This window comes from Caretta caretta, chromosome 7 (assembly GCF_965140235.1).
Source record: "Caretta caretta isolate rCarCar2 chromosome 7, rCarCar1.hap1, whole genome shotgun sequence".
Taxonomy (NCBI): Eukaryota; Metazoa; Chordata; order Testudines; family Cheloniidae; genus Caretta; species Caretta caretta.
In genome coordinates this window covers 126,204,391-126,219,838 of record NC_134212.1, presented here as the reverse complement: position 1 = coordinate 126,219,838, position 15,448 = coordinate 126,204,391, and the positions used below count along the sequence as shown (strand labels likewise).

General features: G+C 50.5%; 2 protein-coding genes across 3 annotated transcripts in view; one reads left to right on the top strand and one right to left on the bottom strand.

Annotated features, from left to right (window-relative positions):
* The window catches only part of HPSE2 (heparanase 2 (inactive)), a 299,278-nt gene that overhangs the window by 16,745 nt on the left and 267,085 nt on the right, over nt 1-15,448 (top strand). The window lies entirely within an intron of this gene.
* LOC125639708 (uncharacterized) lies at nt 10,590-12,431 on the bottom strand. The gene is made up of 2 exons (XM_048857332.2): nt 11,515-12,431; nt 10,590-11,127 (listed from the first exon to the last, which is right to left on the bottom strand). The coding sequence occupies exons 1-2, from the start codon at nt 12,092-12,094 to the stop codon at nt 10,607-10,609; spliced, it is 1,101 nt and encodes a 366-aa protein (XP_048713289.2). The 5' UTR covers nt 12,095-12,431; the 3' UTR covers nt 10,590-10,606.

Below are 15,448 nucleotides of genomic sequence, written 5' to 3'. Positions count from 1 at the left end.
CATTACAATGATTTGGACGTGCATTTTTATTTGTTTTTCCTTAAGTTTAAGTATTTTATGAAAAAGTGTCAGAGCAAGAGTTGGTGGCCGCACTCTGAGGCCACCAAAAATGTGTTGTGAGAACCCCTTCTCTAATCGCATCTCTCCCACTAACTGAGGTTAATATTCCTCTGCATTTCACAACTCCTTTGCAGCCTTTCAGGAAAAAATGCACCCAGTCTATGTGCTCGACTATTCTGTTTGTAGCTTCTGCTCTAACTTCTAGATCACACTCCTTTCTCGGAGCTGGGAGCAGAACCCCAAAATCTTGATACCCAACATTCTCCTGCTGTCTTGCAACGTGTGTCTTTCACACCCCTCTGTGGCTGTTCTACATACAGGATAACAGCCTGATTCCGGTACCAGTTATGGCTGTAACTCTGAAATCTGTGCTGAAGGATTTAAGTTCAAACTCTGCTGATGATCCATGCAGGGAAAAATAGTATGTGATTGATTGTGTAATTTTAAAGACTGCATGGTAATGCATGCTCACGTGGGGATAGAATTATGGTTGTACAGTCCATCTTAATTCTAGAATTTTCTAACAAATATCTTTCACCAGCACAAAATCCGCATGTTTTTTTTACAGATGAAATTGATGGCTCTGTGCAAATCATTTTGAAAATAGGCAAGTTAGTTTATTCACGTAAAATCTTCTGCATCAGAAAATAGGTGTCCTGAATGTTTGGTTCTGAAAGGCAGTATTGTTAACCCATAGCATTTAATATTCATGAGCCTGACCCCCCAAAATCATGAGATTTTAAAAAAGTAATAAGCTTTGTGCTCTTTTTATTTGTCTTAGGGAGCATTCACTTCATGTTCTCCACAACCCTGTATGCTAGAAACTTATTTTTAAATGTAAATTGAGATTCTCTTGCCATCTCTTGACTCCAGCAGCTGGGGCTTTAAGAAAAGCACCAAATATTGCCAGACTTGTGATAAAATCTTGAGTATTCACAACACCAATGTGTCAGCACCTTTGGAGGAGAGAGTTTTACATTTAGGGATACCCCAGGGTGAGAACACCCTGCTAGCAGCCTCTTTCTATTTGAACTGAGGTCTAGCTAGCATGTGTGACGAAGTGGGACAGTTCTTAATATTTCCTCTGAATAGTGTGGAGGTTCCTCAGTTTCCCCTATGCAGTTCTTAAGTATCTAGGGGGTGGGGTAAGGGTGTATGATCATTGCAGAGCCCTAGAGGGCAGGTGTGTGCAGGGGTCTGGACACAGAGAATGGCCAACACCCTGTTTCCTGACCACTGATGGCCTGGGCCCTTCCCCCCTGCAAGGTGAGAGCTAAAGGGTTGGAGAACAAAGGAATCCGGTGACCTCCTGGCCCGGGAAAGGGACAAAGCCCAGAGGAGGAGGGGCTGGAGGGAGTTTCAGTTTGGGGCTGGCTGGAGACATGGAGTGAAGGGCAGACGGGGTTGTCTGGCTCACGGCCCCCCAAAATGGACCCAGCTGAGGGGTCCCGTTCTCTGCACCTGCAAGCTCTGTGTTAGACCATGTTCCTGTCGTCTAATAAACCTTCTGTTTTACTGGCTGGCTGAGAGTCACGTCTGACTGCGGAGTTGGGGGGCAGAACCCTCTGGCTTCCCCATGACCCCACCTGGGTGGACTCGCTGTGGGAAGCGCACGGAGGGGCAGAGGATGCTGAATGCTCCGAGGTCAGACCCAGGAAGGTGGAAGCCGGGTGAGCTGCGTGTCCTGCAGACAGGCTGTTCACAGAAAGGCGACTGCCCCAGAGTCCTGACTGGCTTCATGGGGAGCAGCTCCAGAGCATCGCCCAGGGATGTCTCTGCTGATTGTAGCTGCAGAGTATTGCACGGGGTATGGGAGGGAGTATCTCTTGGGCAGAATGGCCCCAAACTTTAGGGCTTTATACAGCAGGCTAAACCTAACGCCTTGCACTCCGCCTGGAAACCCACAAGCGGAGAGTGCAAGTCCCAGAACACTGGAGACGTGGAGGGCTGCCTGTGCTGGGCATTGGGCATAGGGCACTCTCGCACCAAGTGGCCCCCTGGTGCCGGCCGGCAGTCTGGCTGGGGTCTGTGGGGCAGATTGGGGAATCGGCTACATGGACCCCTCCTGGTCCTGGGGCTGCAGTTGTGCCTGCACGGGTGGCAGGGTGACTGGCCTAGTCTTAATGCTGCCGTGCTGGGCCCGGGGAGGAAGGAGCTTCTGGCTGTCTCGCTGGCAAGAGGGGTCATACTGGTGAAGCGGGGCAAGGGCAGGCAGGAAAGGGCAGGTGACAGGCTCAGGGGAAGGAGGCTGGGGCAGGAGGAGTCGTGCTAGGAGGGGTGACTGCTGAGGGTGTGGGACAAAAGTGGAATAGGTGTAGGGGACTGGGCAGGTGTGAGATGGCTGATGGAAGAGAAGGGGGTAATGGAAAGCAGAGACAGAATGGCGGAGGCTGTTCCATGTCTCCTGCCCCCCGAGTCAGCAATCCCAGGCTGTCTCGGGTCTTCTGGAGATAAACAGGGGCTCCAGTTGCTGGGAACATCAAGTCCGCACTGATAGTTAAGTTTGAAAAAGCTCCTGCTCCCCTTGCAGAGATTCTGATGAATTCTCCTGGGGGTTTGTGCCACTGCAGAGGCAGCAGGATGGTCAGCCCCTCAGCGACTGTGGATCTCCTGAGGCCTTCATGGTTCTCTGGGATCTGCTGGAGGCCAGGAACTGTCAGGGGAGGCTCTGTGCCTTGGCATTAACTCTGCAGCACCCTTTTCCTTTCTTGTTCCCAGTGAGCGTGGCTGCGCTGGCCGACACGCCACATGGCCTGGGGAGAAGAGAGGGCGGTGCTGCTTTGCGGTGTGGATAGGAGAGAGCGGTGTGTGTGAAGAACCTCCCCACATGGTTCCTCAGGGTGTGAGGTGGGCCCTAGACGTTGGAGATGGGAAAGACCCATTAGGTCCCATGGAGACTATGTGCCAGGGCCAGAGCACAAATGACCCCCATAATGTAATTTTGACTTGGTTCGGTGTTCTATTTGAAATGTCCTGAGCAATTTTGTTCATTAGCAAATTTTGTTTCACTTGCTTTTGCCACCATCTGTCTAATGGGAGGTGGGGATGGTGCTGTTTACATACAGGGCGTTAATCAAGGTAAGGATGGACTCCTCCTATTTCTTATCTCTAGTTTCTTCAGTTAGAAAGCTGTCTCATTATCAATATCAGTGGAAATTGCTCTGTGACCAGAAAGAATGGTACATCCTGGTTTGTTAGTTATTTACTGATTGATGAGTGAGACAGCAGAATTTTCTGTGGATGTATTTGACTGATGCTAGTGTATACTCTAAAATTTTCTTAGAAAAATTTACTTTTTTACGTGTTGTATACATCTTTCTGTGTAGAAGAGCCTCATCTTCTGCTCAGAGAGTCAAACAAATAAGCACACACCACACACAAACTAAAATCTAAATCCATCCAAGTAACACTTGCCTCATGCTGGTAGCCAGCATAAACTACTTGTGATCCTAATTTTATACCAGTGTGTAGACAGTACAGTCACTGAGCACTTTATAAAATCCTGGACAGATAGATTAGAGAAATTGTTTAAACATTTTTAACTGTGGTGAGCTTTTAAAAACTAGATATTTTATATAGTTTACAACTTGCAGTTTACTCGTATGTTTCTCTGGTGACCAGTCAAACATAAGTTTGATCCCTGAAGGGTGTTTTACTTTCCAGTGCCCCATCTTACTAATTTCCATAAACAGGGATGTTCATTTCTGACTAATGCGTTTGTGACGTTCCCCTCTGATATTATCCAGACCATTGATCTGCTAGGTCACTCCAATCCTTGACTCTGGGAGCCAACCTTACCCTGCTGTGCTGTGAGAACCCCCACTCCTGGGCTGTTCACGCACAGCCTCTGGCATGTAAGCTGCTTCCAGCTACGTGAGTGAGCACTTTTGGCCAGCCGCTGCTTGGATTGTGTAACCAAATGACACTAGCCAATCTCTCCGGTCCCAGACACAACCCTAGGAACCCCCGTCTTGCAGTGTCCAGTTATACCCGCTGGACACTGCAAGCTTATATGAGTTTGTCAATTTAACAAAGAAATTGATATGCACCAAGCTTGTTATCCCATGGGGAATTTCTGACATGCTTCAAACCAAACGCACTGCTTCAGGTAGAATAAACAGATTTTAGATGATTATAAGTCAAAGCACAACAAGTCAGATTTGGTCAAATGAAATAAAAGCAAAACGCATTCTAAGCTGATCTTAACACTTTCAATGTCCTTACAAACTTAGATGCTTCTCACCACAGGCTGGATGGTTGCCCTTCAGCCAGGCTCTCCCCTTTGATCAGCGCTTTAGTCACTTGGTGGTGGTGTGTGTAGGTGGAAGAGAGAGGAAGAACATGGCAAATATCTCTCCCTTTTATCATGCCGTTTCTTCCCTCTTGGCTTTGCCCCCCCTTTCAGAATCAGGTGAGCATTACCTCATCACAGTTCCAGACTGACCAAAGGAAGCGGGGTGTCTCCCTCAAGAGTCTAACAGGTTCTTTTGTTGCTGCCTAGGCCAGTGTCCTTTGTTCCCGTGAGGCTGGGCTGGGTTTGTCCCATACCTGCCTGATGAGGTGTGGACTGCCTCTGTGCTCTTGGAGAGTTTTTGCCTGCACTTATTTTAAGCCAGGAGGGTACATTTTCAACCTCATAACTACATACATGAAATTATAACCTATAACATTACTATAACGTTGCTGTAACAACACTGCTCAGGGCATCACGAGCCTTCCGAAGACACCTGACATGACAAACTTTGCACTGGATACCACGCAATCATATTATAAGGATGAACATGGGGGTGCTGTGTGTTGCCTCGAGGTACAGAGCATCACAACGTTATACAGTTTTCTTTAAAAATCACATGGTAAGACTGAAAGTGTATAGCAAGTGTATTGTGGATAATGGTTAATGCAGACACTTGTTAACTGTGAATGTTCTAGTCTTGTAGAGATGTATTGGCCCGGATCCCCAGGGACAGCCAAGGAATACACAGAACAATTCAAAAACAGCCTTTGTACAAGGGTTTCTTTCAGCTTCCTTCATGGTCCCTGGTCTGGGGCTGCTTGTGTGCTGGTCTGGCTCCCTTGAGGAAATTAGAGGAGCCTGAAGGATGTTCTAATTTACAGCAGCTACCAATGACCCCAAGAGGCTGTTCCATCAGGTGGGATGTGGGGCCCTCCTGGCCATGCCCCTTTGCTCCTATGCAGGCTGCAGGGAGGATGGAGCAGTAGAAGCCTCTAGCCTGCTCTACACCACCAGCATCCTGTGGTCTGTTAGGCTGGCTGTAGGGCAGAGTGGCTGAGGAGCTGTGTCATTATTTGGTCTGGTTTGGTTTTCTGTTGCAGTGTGTAGGGTGGTCACTCTCTGCTTTTGATCGTTAATCAGAGATAACAAATACCTTCCTCACAGGTTCCTGATCATCTCCTTAGCCCCCCAGCATGGTGTAGTCACAGTCTATATGTTGGTAGCTGCATGGTGCTAGAATTCCTACCAGAGAAGTAACTCTCAGTGAGGTGTGCTTGGGTGCAAAGGCCCTGCCAAGGGGCTAGGGAGCAGGAAGGCTATTTGCCGAGAGTGATACTGCATCACCTGTTGCCCTCAGTGCAGGAGTGCAGCATAGGCCAGGCATATGGGGAATATGGCCGGGATCAGCTAGCAGGAGTTACCCTCTCATGAGGGAGATGATTCAATCTTGGTGGAACTGAGCTAGGAACCAGGACCACGTTGGGGCGAGAGGACATACTGCCTGTGAGGAGCCCCTCTTGCTTTATTTGGCACTCTGGCCACAGTATGCCTTTGGATTTTGCCTTCATTTGTAAAAAAGAAAAGGAGGACTTGTGGCACCTTAGAGACCAACCAATTTATATGAGCATGAGCTTTCGTGAGCTACGGCTCACTTCATCGGATGCATGAATCATTTGTGTGACCCCCCAATCGCATGGATAGTTTTGTCCTGTAATCAGCCGCAGCTCACCTGACCTGCCACACGGGTGTGCTCCCTTCATACTGCATTTGCGCGGCTGTTACATGAGTGATTCTACTGTACAGAGTACACGTAGCACCGCACGAGCTGTGCGATCAAACGTCCCAGGGCTGGGGACTGCCCATGGGTACTGGTGAAAGAGAGCCAGCTTCAAAGTGAATTGTTTTGTTTGATATAAAAAGTCTAAGGCACTTCAAATGACTTTCTTTGCAGGGAGGCAGGGTAAGTGAGATAATATCTTTTATTGGCCCAACTTCTGCTGGTGAGAGAGACAAGCTTTCAAGCCACACTGGGGCAAGCTGGGTTTTTTAACTGAAGCAAAGTGACTGTCTAGCACAGGCTGTCCATTGAATGGGCAGTGAGCATGCCAGCCCCCTCCCTCTTCCCCCACCCACCCGAGCCTGCCCATCTCCAGGAGGCTGCTTCCCAGTGGGCTCCTATAATCTGTGTCTGATTTCGCTAACTTTTATGCAGTTGGTCTAATATAAATCAAGTCCTTTAACGTGTGTTAAATGCAAAACCCCCATGTTTGTGCAGGTTCAATGCAGCCTTTTTATCATAAAAAAGGGACAGAAACGTTAACTACCCTGCATTTCATGTAGGGTATGTTAGTACCTTGAGCAGCCTCCCTAATCCTTCAAACCCCTAAATTACTGATGTACTCATTTAGATTTGAACCTGTTTGAAGTGGGCACTGTCAGTCTGAGTTTGTGCAGCGCCTAGCACAATGGGGTCCAACCCTGAGCGAGGTCTTTAGGTGCTGCTGCCCTAGAAATAATAAAAAGAAAAGGAGGACTTGTGGCACCGGGTATGTCTACACTACGGAATAAGGTCGAATTTATAGAAGTCGGTTTTTTAGAAATCGGTTTTATAAATTCGAGTGTGTGTGTCCCCACAGAAAATGCTCTAAGTGCATTAAGTGCATTAACTCGGCGGAGCGCTTCCACAGTACCGAGGCAAGCGTCGACTTCCGGAGCGTTGCACTGTGGGTAGCTATCCCACAGTTCCCGCAGTCTCCGCTGCCCATTGGAATTCTGGGTTGAGATCCCAATGCCTGATGGGGCTAAAACATTGTCGCGGGTGGTTCTGGGTACATATCGTCAGCCCCCCGTTCCCTCCCTCCCCCCGTGAAAGCAAGGGCAGACAATCATTTCGCGCCTTTTTTCCTGAGTTACCTGTGCAGACGCCATACCATGGCAAGCATGGAGCCCGCTCAGGCTATGTCTCACCCTATGTCTCCTGGGTGCTGGCAGACGCGGTACGGCATTGCTACACAGTAGCAGCAACCCCTTGCCTTGTGGCAGCAGACGGTACAGTACGACTGGTAGCCGTCATCGTCATGTCTGAGGTGCTCCTGGTCGCCTCTGTGAGGTCGATCAGGAGCGCCTGGGCAGACATGGGCACAGGGACTAAATCTGGAGTGACTTGACCAGGTCATTCTCTTTAGTCCTGCAGTCAGTCCTATTGAACCGTCTTATGGTGAGCGGGCAGGCGATACGGACTGCTAGCAGTCGTACTGTACCATCTTCTGCCGAGCAGCCATGAGATGTGGATGGCATGCAGTCCTTCTGCACCGTCTGCTGCCAGCCAAAGATGTAAAAGATAGATGGAGTGGGTCAAAACAAGAAATAGACCAGATTTGTTTTGTACTCATTTGCTTCCCCCCCTCCCCTGTCTAGGGGACTCATTCTTCTAGATCACACTGCAGTCACTTACAGAGAAGGTGCAGCGAGGTAAATCTAGCCATGTATCAATCAGAGGCCAGGCTAACCTTCTTGCTCCAATAAGGACAATAACTTAGGTGCACCATTTCTTATTGGAACCCTCCGTGAAGTCCTGCCTGAAATACTCCTTGATGTAAAGCCACCCCCTTTGTTGATTTTAGCTCCCTGAAGCCAACCCTGTAAGCGCCCCTCCCTCCGTCAGAGCAATGGCAAACAATCGGGCATCTGAGAGTGCTGTCCAGAGCAGTCACAATGGAGCACTCTGATGGGGCTAAAACATTGTCGCGGGTGGTTCTGGGTACGTGTCGTCAGGCCCCCGTTCCCTCCCTCCCTCCGTGAAAGCAAGGGCAGACAATCATTTCGCGCCTTTTTTCCTGAGTTACCTGTGCAGACGCCATACCACAGCAAGCATGGAGCCCGCTCAGGTAACCGTCACCCTATGTCTCCTGGGTGCTGGCAGACGCGGTACGGCTTTGCTGCACAGTAGCAGCAACCCCTTGCCTTCTGGCAGCAGACGGTGCAATACGATTGGTAGTCGTCCTCATCGTGTCCGAGGTGCTCCTGGCCACGTCGGCTGGGAGCGCCTGGGCAGACATGGGCGCAGGGACTAAATTTGGAGTGACTTGACCAGGTCATTCTCTTTAGTCCTGCAGTCAGTCCTATTGAACCGTCTTATGGTGAGCGGGCAGGCGATACGGACTGCTAGCAGTCATACTGTACCATCTTCTGCCAGGCAGGCAAGAGATGAGGATTGCTAGCAGTCGTATTGCACCATCTTCTGCCAGGCAGGCAAGAGATGGGGATGGCTAGCAGTCGTACTGTACCATCTTCTGCCGAGCAGCCATGAGATGTGGATGGCATGCAGTCCTTCTGCACCGTCTGCTGCCAGCCAAAGATGTAAAAGATAGATGGAGTGGGTCAAAACAAGAAATAGACCAGATTTGTTTTGTACTCATTTGCCTCCTCCCCTGTCTAGGGGACTCATTCCTCTAGGTCACACTGCAGTCACTCACAGAGAAGGTGCAGCGAGGTAAATCTAGCCATGTATCAATCAGAGGCCAGGCTAACCTCCTTGTTCCAATAACAACGATAACTTAGGTGCACCATTTCTTATTGGAACCCTCCGTGCAGTCCTGCCTGAAATACTCCTTGATGTACAGGCACCCCCTTTGTTGATTTTAGCTCCCTGAAGCCAACCCTGTAAGCCGTGTCGTCAGTCGCCCCTCCCTCCGTCAGAGCAACGGCAGACAATCGTTCCGCGCCTTTTTTCTGTGCGGACACCATACCACGGCAAGCATGGAGCCCGCTCAGCTCACTTTGGCAATTAGGAGCACATTAACCACCACACGCATTATCCAGCAGTATATGCAGCACCAGAACATGGCAACGCGATACCGGGCGAGGAGGCGACGTCAGCGCGGTCCCGTGAGTGATCAGGACATGGACACAGATTTCTCTGAAAGCATGGGCCCTGACAATGCATGCATCATGGTGCTAATGGGGCAGGTTCATGCTGTGGAACGCCGATTCTGGGCTCGGGAAACAAGCACAGACTGGTGGGACCGCATAGTGTTGCAGGTCTGGGACGATTCCCAGTGGCTACGAAACTTTCGCATGCGTAAGGGCACTTTCATGGAACTTTGTGACTTGCTTTCCCCTGCCCTGAAGCGCATGAATACCAAGATGAGAGCAGCCCTCACAGTTGAGAAGCGAGTGGCGATAGCCCTGTGGAAGCTTGCAACGCCAGACAGCTACCGGTCAGTTGGGAATCAATTTGGAGTGGGCAAATCTACTGTGGGGGCTGCTGTGATGCAAGTAGCCCACGCAATCAAAGATCTGCTGATATCAAGGGTAGTGACCCTGGGAAATGTGCAGGTCATAGTGGATGGCTTTGCTGCAATGGGATTCCCTAACTGTGGTGGGGCTATAGACGGAACCCATATCCCTATCTTGGCACCGGAGCACCAAGCCGCCGAGTACATAAACCGCAAGGGGTACTTTTCGATAGTGCTGCAAGCTCTGGTGGATCACAAGGGACGTTTCACCAACATCAACGTGGGATGGCCGGGAAAGGTGCATGATGCTCGCATCTTCAGGAACTCTGGTCTGTTTCAAAAGCTGCAGGAAGGGACTTTATTCCCAGACCAGAAAATAACTGTTGGGGATGTTGAAATGCCTATATGTATCCTTGGGGACCCAGCCTACCCCTTAATGCCATGGCTCATGAAGCCGTACACAGGCAGCCTGGACAGTAGTCAGGAGCTGTTCAACTACAGGCTGAGCAAGTGCAGAATGGTGGTAGAATGTGCATTTGGACGTTTAAAGGCGCGCTGGCGCAGTTTACTGACTCGCTTAGACCTCAGCGAAACCAATATTCCCACTGTTATTACTGCTTGCTGTGTGCTCCACAATATCTGTGAGAGTAAGGGGGAGACATTTATGGCGGGGTGGGAGGTTGAGGCAAATCGCCTGGCTGCTGGTTACGCGCAGCCAGACACCAGGGCGGTTAGAAGAGCACAGGAGGGCGCGGTACGCATCAGAGAAGCTTTGAAAAACAGTTTCATGACTGGCCAGGCTACGGTGTGAAAGTTCTGTTTGTTTCTCCTTGATGAACCCCCCCCCGCCCCTTGGTTCACTCTACTTCCCTGTAAGCTAACCACCCTCCCCTCCTCCCTTTAATCATTGCTTGCAGAGCCAATAAAGTCATTGTTGCTTCACATTCATGCATTCGTTATTCATTCATCACACAAATAGGGGGATGACTACCAAGGTATCCCAGGAGGGGTGGTGGAGGAGGGAAGGAAAATGCCACACAGCACTTTAAGCACAGCACTTTAAAAGTTTACAACTTTAAAATTTATTGAATGACAGCCTTCTTTTTTTTGGGCAATCCTCTGTGGTGGAGTGGCTGGTTGGCCGGAGGCCCCCCCACCGCGTTCTTGGGCGTCTGGGTGTGGAGGCTATGGAACTTGGGGAGGAGGGCGGTTGGTTACAGAGGGGCAGCAGTGGCAGTCTGTGCTCCAGCTGCCTTTGCTGCAGCTCAACCATACACTGGAGCATACTGGTTTGGTCCTGCAGCAGCCTCAGCATTGAATCCTGCCTCCTCTCATCACGCTGCCGCCACATTTGAGCTTCAGCCCTGTCTTCAGCCCGCCACTTACTCTCTTCAGCCCTCCACCTCTCCTCCCGGTCATTTTGTGCTTTCCTGCACTCTGACATTATTTGCCTCCACGCATTCGTCTGTGCTCTGTCAGTGTGGGAGGACAGCATGAGCTCGGAGAACATTTCATCGCGAGTGCGTTTTTTTTTCTTTCTAAGCTTCACTAGCCTCTGGGAAGGAGAAGATCCTGTGATCATTGAAACACATGCAGCTGGTGGAGAAAAAAAAAGGGACAGCGGTATTTAAAAAGACACATTTTATAAAACAGTCGCTACACTCTTTCAGGGTAAACCTTGCTGTTAACATTACATACATAGCACATGTGCTTTCGTTACAAGGTCGCATTTTGCCTCCTCCCACCGCGTGAACGGATTTTGGTTGAATGCCAGCAAACATACACTGCAATGCTTTGTTCTACAGTGATTCCCCAGTACGTGTTGCTGGCCTGGAGTGGTAAAGTGTCCTACCATGAAGGACGAAATAAGGCTGCCCTCCCCAGAAACCTTTTGCAAAGGCAGAACCGCAAATGCCAGGGCAAAGTAATCCTTTCACATGCTTGCTTTTAAACCATGTATAGCATTTTAAAAGGTACACTCACCAGAGGTCCCTTCTCCGCCTGCTGAGTCCAGGAGGCAGCCTTGGGTGGGTTCAGGGGGTACTGGCTCCAGGTCTAGGGTGAGAAACAGTTCCTGGCTGTCGGGAAAACCGGTTTCTCCGCTTGCTTGCTGTGAGCTATCTATAACCTCCTCATCATCATCTTCTTCGTCCCCAAAACCTACTTCCGTATTGCCTCCATCTCCATTGAAGGAGTCAAACAACACGGCTGGGGTAGTGGTGGCTGAACCCCCTAAAATGGCATGCAGCTCATCATAGAAGCGGCATGTTTGGGGCTCTGACCCAGAGCGGCTGTTCGCCTCTCTGGTTTTCTGGTAGGCTTGCCTCAGCTCCTTCAGTTTCACACGGCACTGCTTCGGGTCCCTGTTATGGCCTCTGTCCTTCATGCCCTGGGAGATTTTCACAAAGATTTTGGCATTTCGAAAACTGGAACGGAGTTCTGATAGCACGGATTCCTCTCCCCAAACAGCGATCAGATCCCGTACCTCCCGTTCGGTCCATGCTGGAGCTCTTTTGCGATTCTGGGACTCCATCATGGTCACCTCTGCTGATGAGCTCTGCATGGTCACCTGCAGCTTGCCACGCTGGCCAAACAGGAAATGAGATTCAAAAGTTCGCGGTTCTTTTCCTGTCTACCTGGCCAGTGCATCTGAGTTGAGAGCGCTGTCCAGAGCGGTCAGAATGGAGCACTCTGGGATAGCTCCCGGAGGCCAATACCATCGAATTGTGTCCACAGTACCCCAAATTCGAGCCGGCAACGTCGATTTAAGCGCTAATCCACTTGTCAGGGGTGGAGTAAGGAAATCGATTTTAAGAGCCCTTTAAGTCGAAATAAAGGGCTTCATTGTGTGGACGGGTGCAGGTTTAAATCGATTTAACGCTGCTAAATTCGACCTAAAGTCCTAGTGTAGACCAGGGCTTAGAGACTAACACATTTATTTGACCATAAGCTTTCGTGGGCTACAGATCACTTCAAATAAATGTGTTAGTCTCTAAGGTGCCACAAGTCCTCCTGTTCTTTTTGCAGATACAGACTAACACGGCTGCTACTCTGAAACTAGAAATAATAAGTAACTCCTCTGCAAAGAGCTACACCCACTAGGGCACTGTACTGGTAAGAGTGAGACGTGCAGGCAATATGGTGAGATCCTGGTGGTCACAGAACTTTAACTTTTCATTCTCTGGCCATTTGGGCTGACCAACTCTTCCTCCAGATCGTGACCTAGCCCGGAGACTTTGTCCCTGGGAGATGTCATTCCTGGGAAACTCCCAGAAGCACCTGGAAGAGGAAAAAAAGCAACTTCTTTGAAAAGCAAGGTGTAGACACTAGTGGGACATGGCAGCCACCTGCTGATCAGAAGAGTCAAGGAGAGCACCCCAGCAGGACCCCTTTGCCCACAGTCTCTGCAGGCCGTTGCGGGTTTTAGAGCTGGGCCACCGGCAGAAAGGAGGTGGATGACTGGTGCCTGCCGTGCAACGGACACTGGTCTCAGCCCTGCCTGTGCAAAGCGCTGCCCGCCAAAACCAAAGAGGGGCTCACTGAGGCAGAGGAGTCCACCCCAGCCCTGGAAGGACATGCTCTCGCCTGCGCTGGCAGAGTGCGGGCAGGCGCCCGGGTGGCTTGGGCGAGCGGCCAGCAGTGGCCGGCATGGTGAAAGTGCAGCGGCTCTTCCGGCGCCGGACGGGAGGGGGAAGGTTCCGGGGCGGCTGGGGCAGAAGGCAGTTGTGGGCGCCTGACCCTGTGAAAATGGAGATCCTCTGTGTCTCCTTCAAGCAAGAAAAGCTGCCAGGGACCCGGGAGCGTACAGGCATCCTGCCAGCCCTGCGGGAGCTCTGCATCCTCCCGGTGCCCAGGAAGCTTAGAGAGCAGGTGGCACAAGAGGAAGTGGAGACGCATCTCCACTGACCAAAAGTGAACGAGAGCTCTGTCAAGAGATGGCACCTCCTAGCGCCATGCCACCGCTGGGGACTCAGTGCTGATTTGGAGGAAAGATGGCCCCTTTCATGAGTAACCAGCACCACTTCCTTCAGCACCCCTGTGTCCCTTGTAGCTCTCCATCCAAGAACTAATGTGAGCCCCGTCTTGCTTAGCTTGTGAGCCTGGGTGGTCAGAGGACAAGATGGCTTGGGTGCACAGCATGGCAGGCCTGGGGCCCCAGAGAGGTCTCTGCACTGCTGGGTTTGCCTCCTGATATTGGTGGTGGCCTGAGATCTGCACAGTGCTGGGCTCACAGTTGAACTCTAGATGGAAAATGTCAACATGAAGAGTAACAGGTTCAATTGGTTCTTCTGAATAGGGGTTGAGGAGCAATAGGCTCCTGCAGGAAGGGACTACAGGGGGAGCAGAGGGTGGGGGTAAAACTCTGAGGTTCCCCACATTGTGCAAACTTTGCCCCAGTTAAACTTCTGTGGAGTGAGCCACAGGAAACCTGATAGATCCTCAAACTGTCAGGACCCCCCCCTTTTCCCACCTTAATTCCTGGCAGAGAGGTGGGGCACTGAAGGGCCAAGGTGTGCCCCCAGCCAGTCCATCCCTTGCACTCTGATCCCAACCCCTGGATGGCTTGCCACAGGGTCCTGGAACAGGATGGAATGAGGCTGCAAAGGCAGCCATCCCCTATCCTTGCTCTTCTGCAGTTGGACAGGGAAGATCACAGCAGCTCTCAGGGGCACAACTCTGCCAAATGTCAATAAGATGGATCCCAAAGCTGCACGGTTGCCTGTCCAAGGCCTGCAGTCACGCCCAGTACAAAATGGGATGGCTACAGGCTGGGCAGAGTCTGCATGTAATGACCCTACCGGAAACACTAGGGCACTAAGCAAACAATGGTATCTAGCACTGCAAGATAAGGGCAGGGGTACAGGGAAGGCTCTCCGCTCTGACCACCTGGTGCTTCTGATATGCAATCTGTAACGCTGTACTGGAATTGCAGAGTAAATAGTAGTAGGGGACACATTCTGCTAGACCAACAAGTGGATCAGAACACAAGCTCCTTGGGGTCCAAAGGTGCCACCCTACAGGGCTTTATTTTTGGAAAGGACTGTGCGTTTGATAAGATAAAAAATAGACCAAGTAAAACACAGCCGTCTGTAACACTGCGAGAATCTCCAGCTTTCCTGGCTTATTGTAATGGCCAGCGAGCTAGGTGGGCTGAACCTGTGGTATCCGAGTGCATTATGAGGTAACTCAGCTCGGCAAGTGGTCCACACAGAGACCTGCATTTTCACTTTCTCCCCCTGTCCGGAAGCACGTAGGAGAAGCTATATAGCTTATTTTTCTCTTCTTCTTTTTCCTTTCCCTTTGCTTCCAAGTCTCCACAGCAGGCAAGTCGTTTTGTGGGTGTGTGTGATGGGAAGACTATGTCATGATCAACAATATGACCCATACAGTATTGATATGGAGGGAAACAAAGGGCTAACGAAGCGTCAGCTTTGCATTCTTGATGTGCGGGGAGCAAGGATGGGAAGGTGCCAAGGGAGCTGTTCCCAGGGTTATACTCTGTACAGGTTTAATCCAAGGTTTGAAAGTTGCAATAAGGATGAATAGTGCTGGAGCAGAGATGTTGAGCCGAATCCCTCCCTGGTGTATCTGGTGGTAAGGGAAAGCAGTGGCCTTACACCAAGGAGGCATTTAGCTCACTGTAGTTATCGCTGGCAAAGAAACCAGAAACAAGGAGACATGATATAAACATTGGGAGACTTTAGACAAAACTTTCCAGTGAAGGAAGGGTAATAATTGTGAGTTAGAGTGATAAACTGCCAGGGGGCCAGCCACTCCAAGGGGGGTGGGATAGGCTGCTGCATTAGAGAGAGTGGCTTGACATTCTAGCGGGAGATAAGAAGTGAGGTCTGCAGATGATCTAAGGCTTGAGCTGAGAAGGTAAATGGGGTGGATGGGCCCCAGGGGGGCTGCCCCT

What these genes read in the sequence shown, in the direction of transcription:
- LOC125639708 (XM_048857332.2), bottom strand. Translation starts at nt 12,094, where the DNA reads ATGCAGAGCTCATCAGCAGAGGTGACCATGATGGAGTCCCAGAATCGC. An exon ending in AGGCGGAGAAGGGACCTCTG is followed by an intron (nt 11,128 to 11,514) that starts GTGAGTGTACCT and finishes TTTCTCCACCAG; the next exon opens with CTGCATGTGTTTCAATGATC.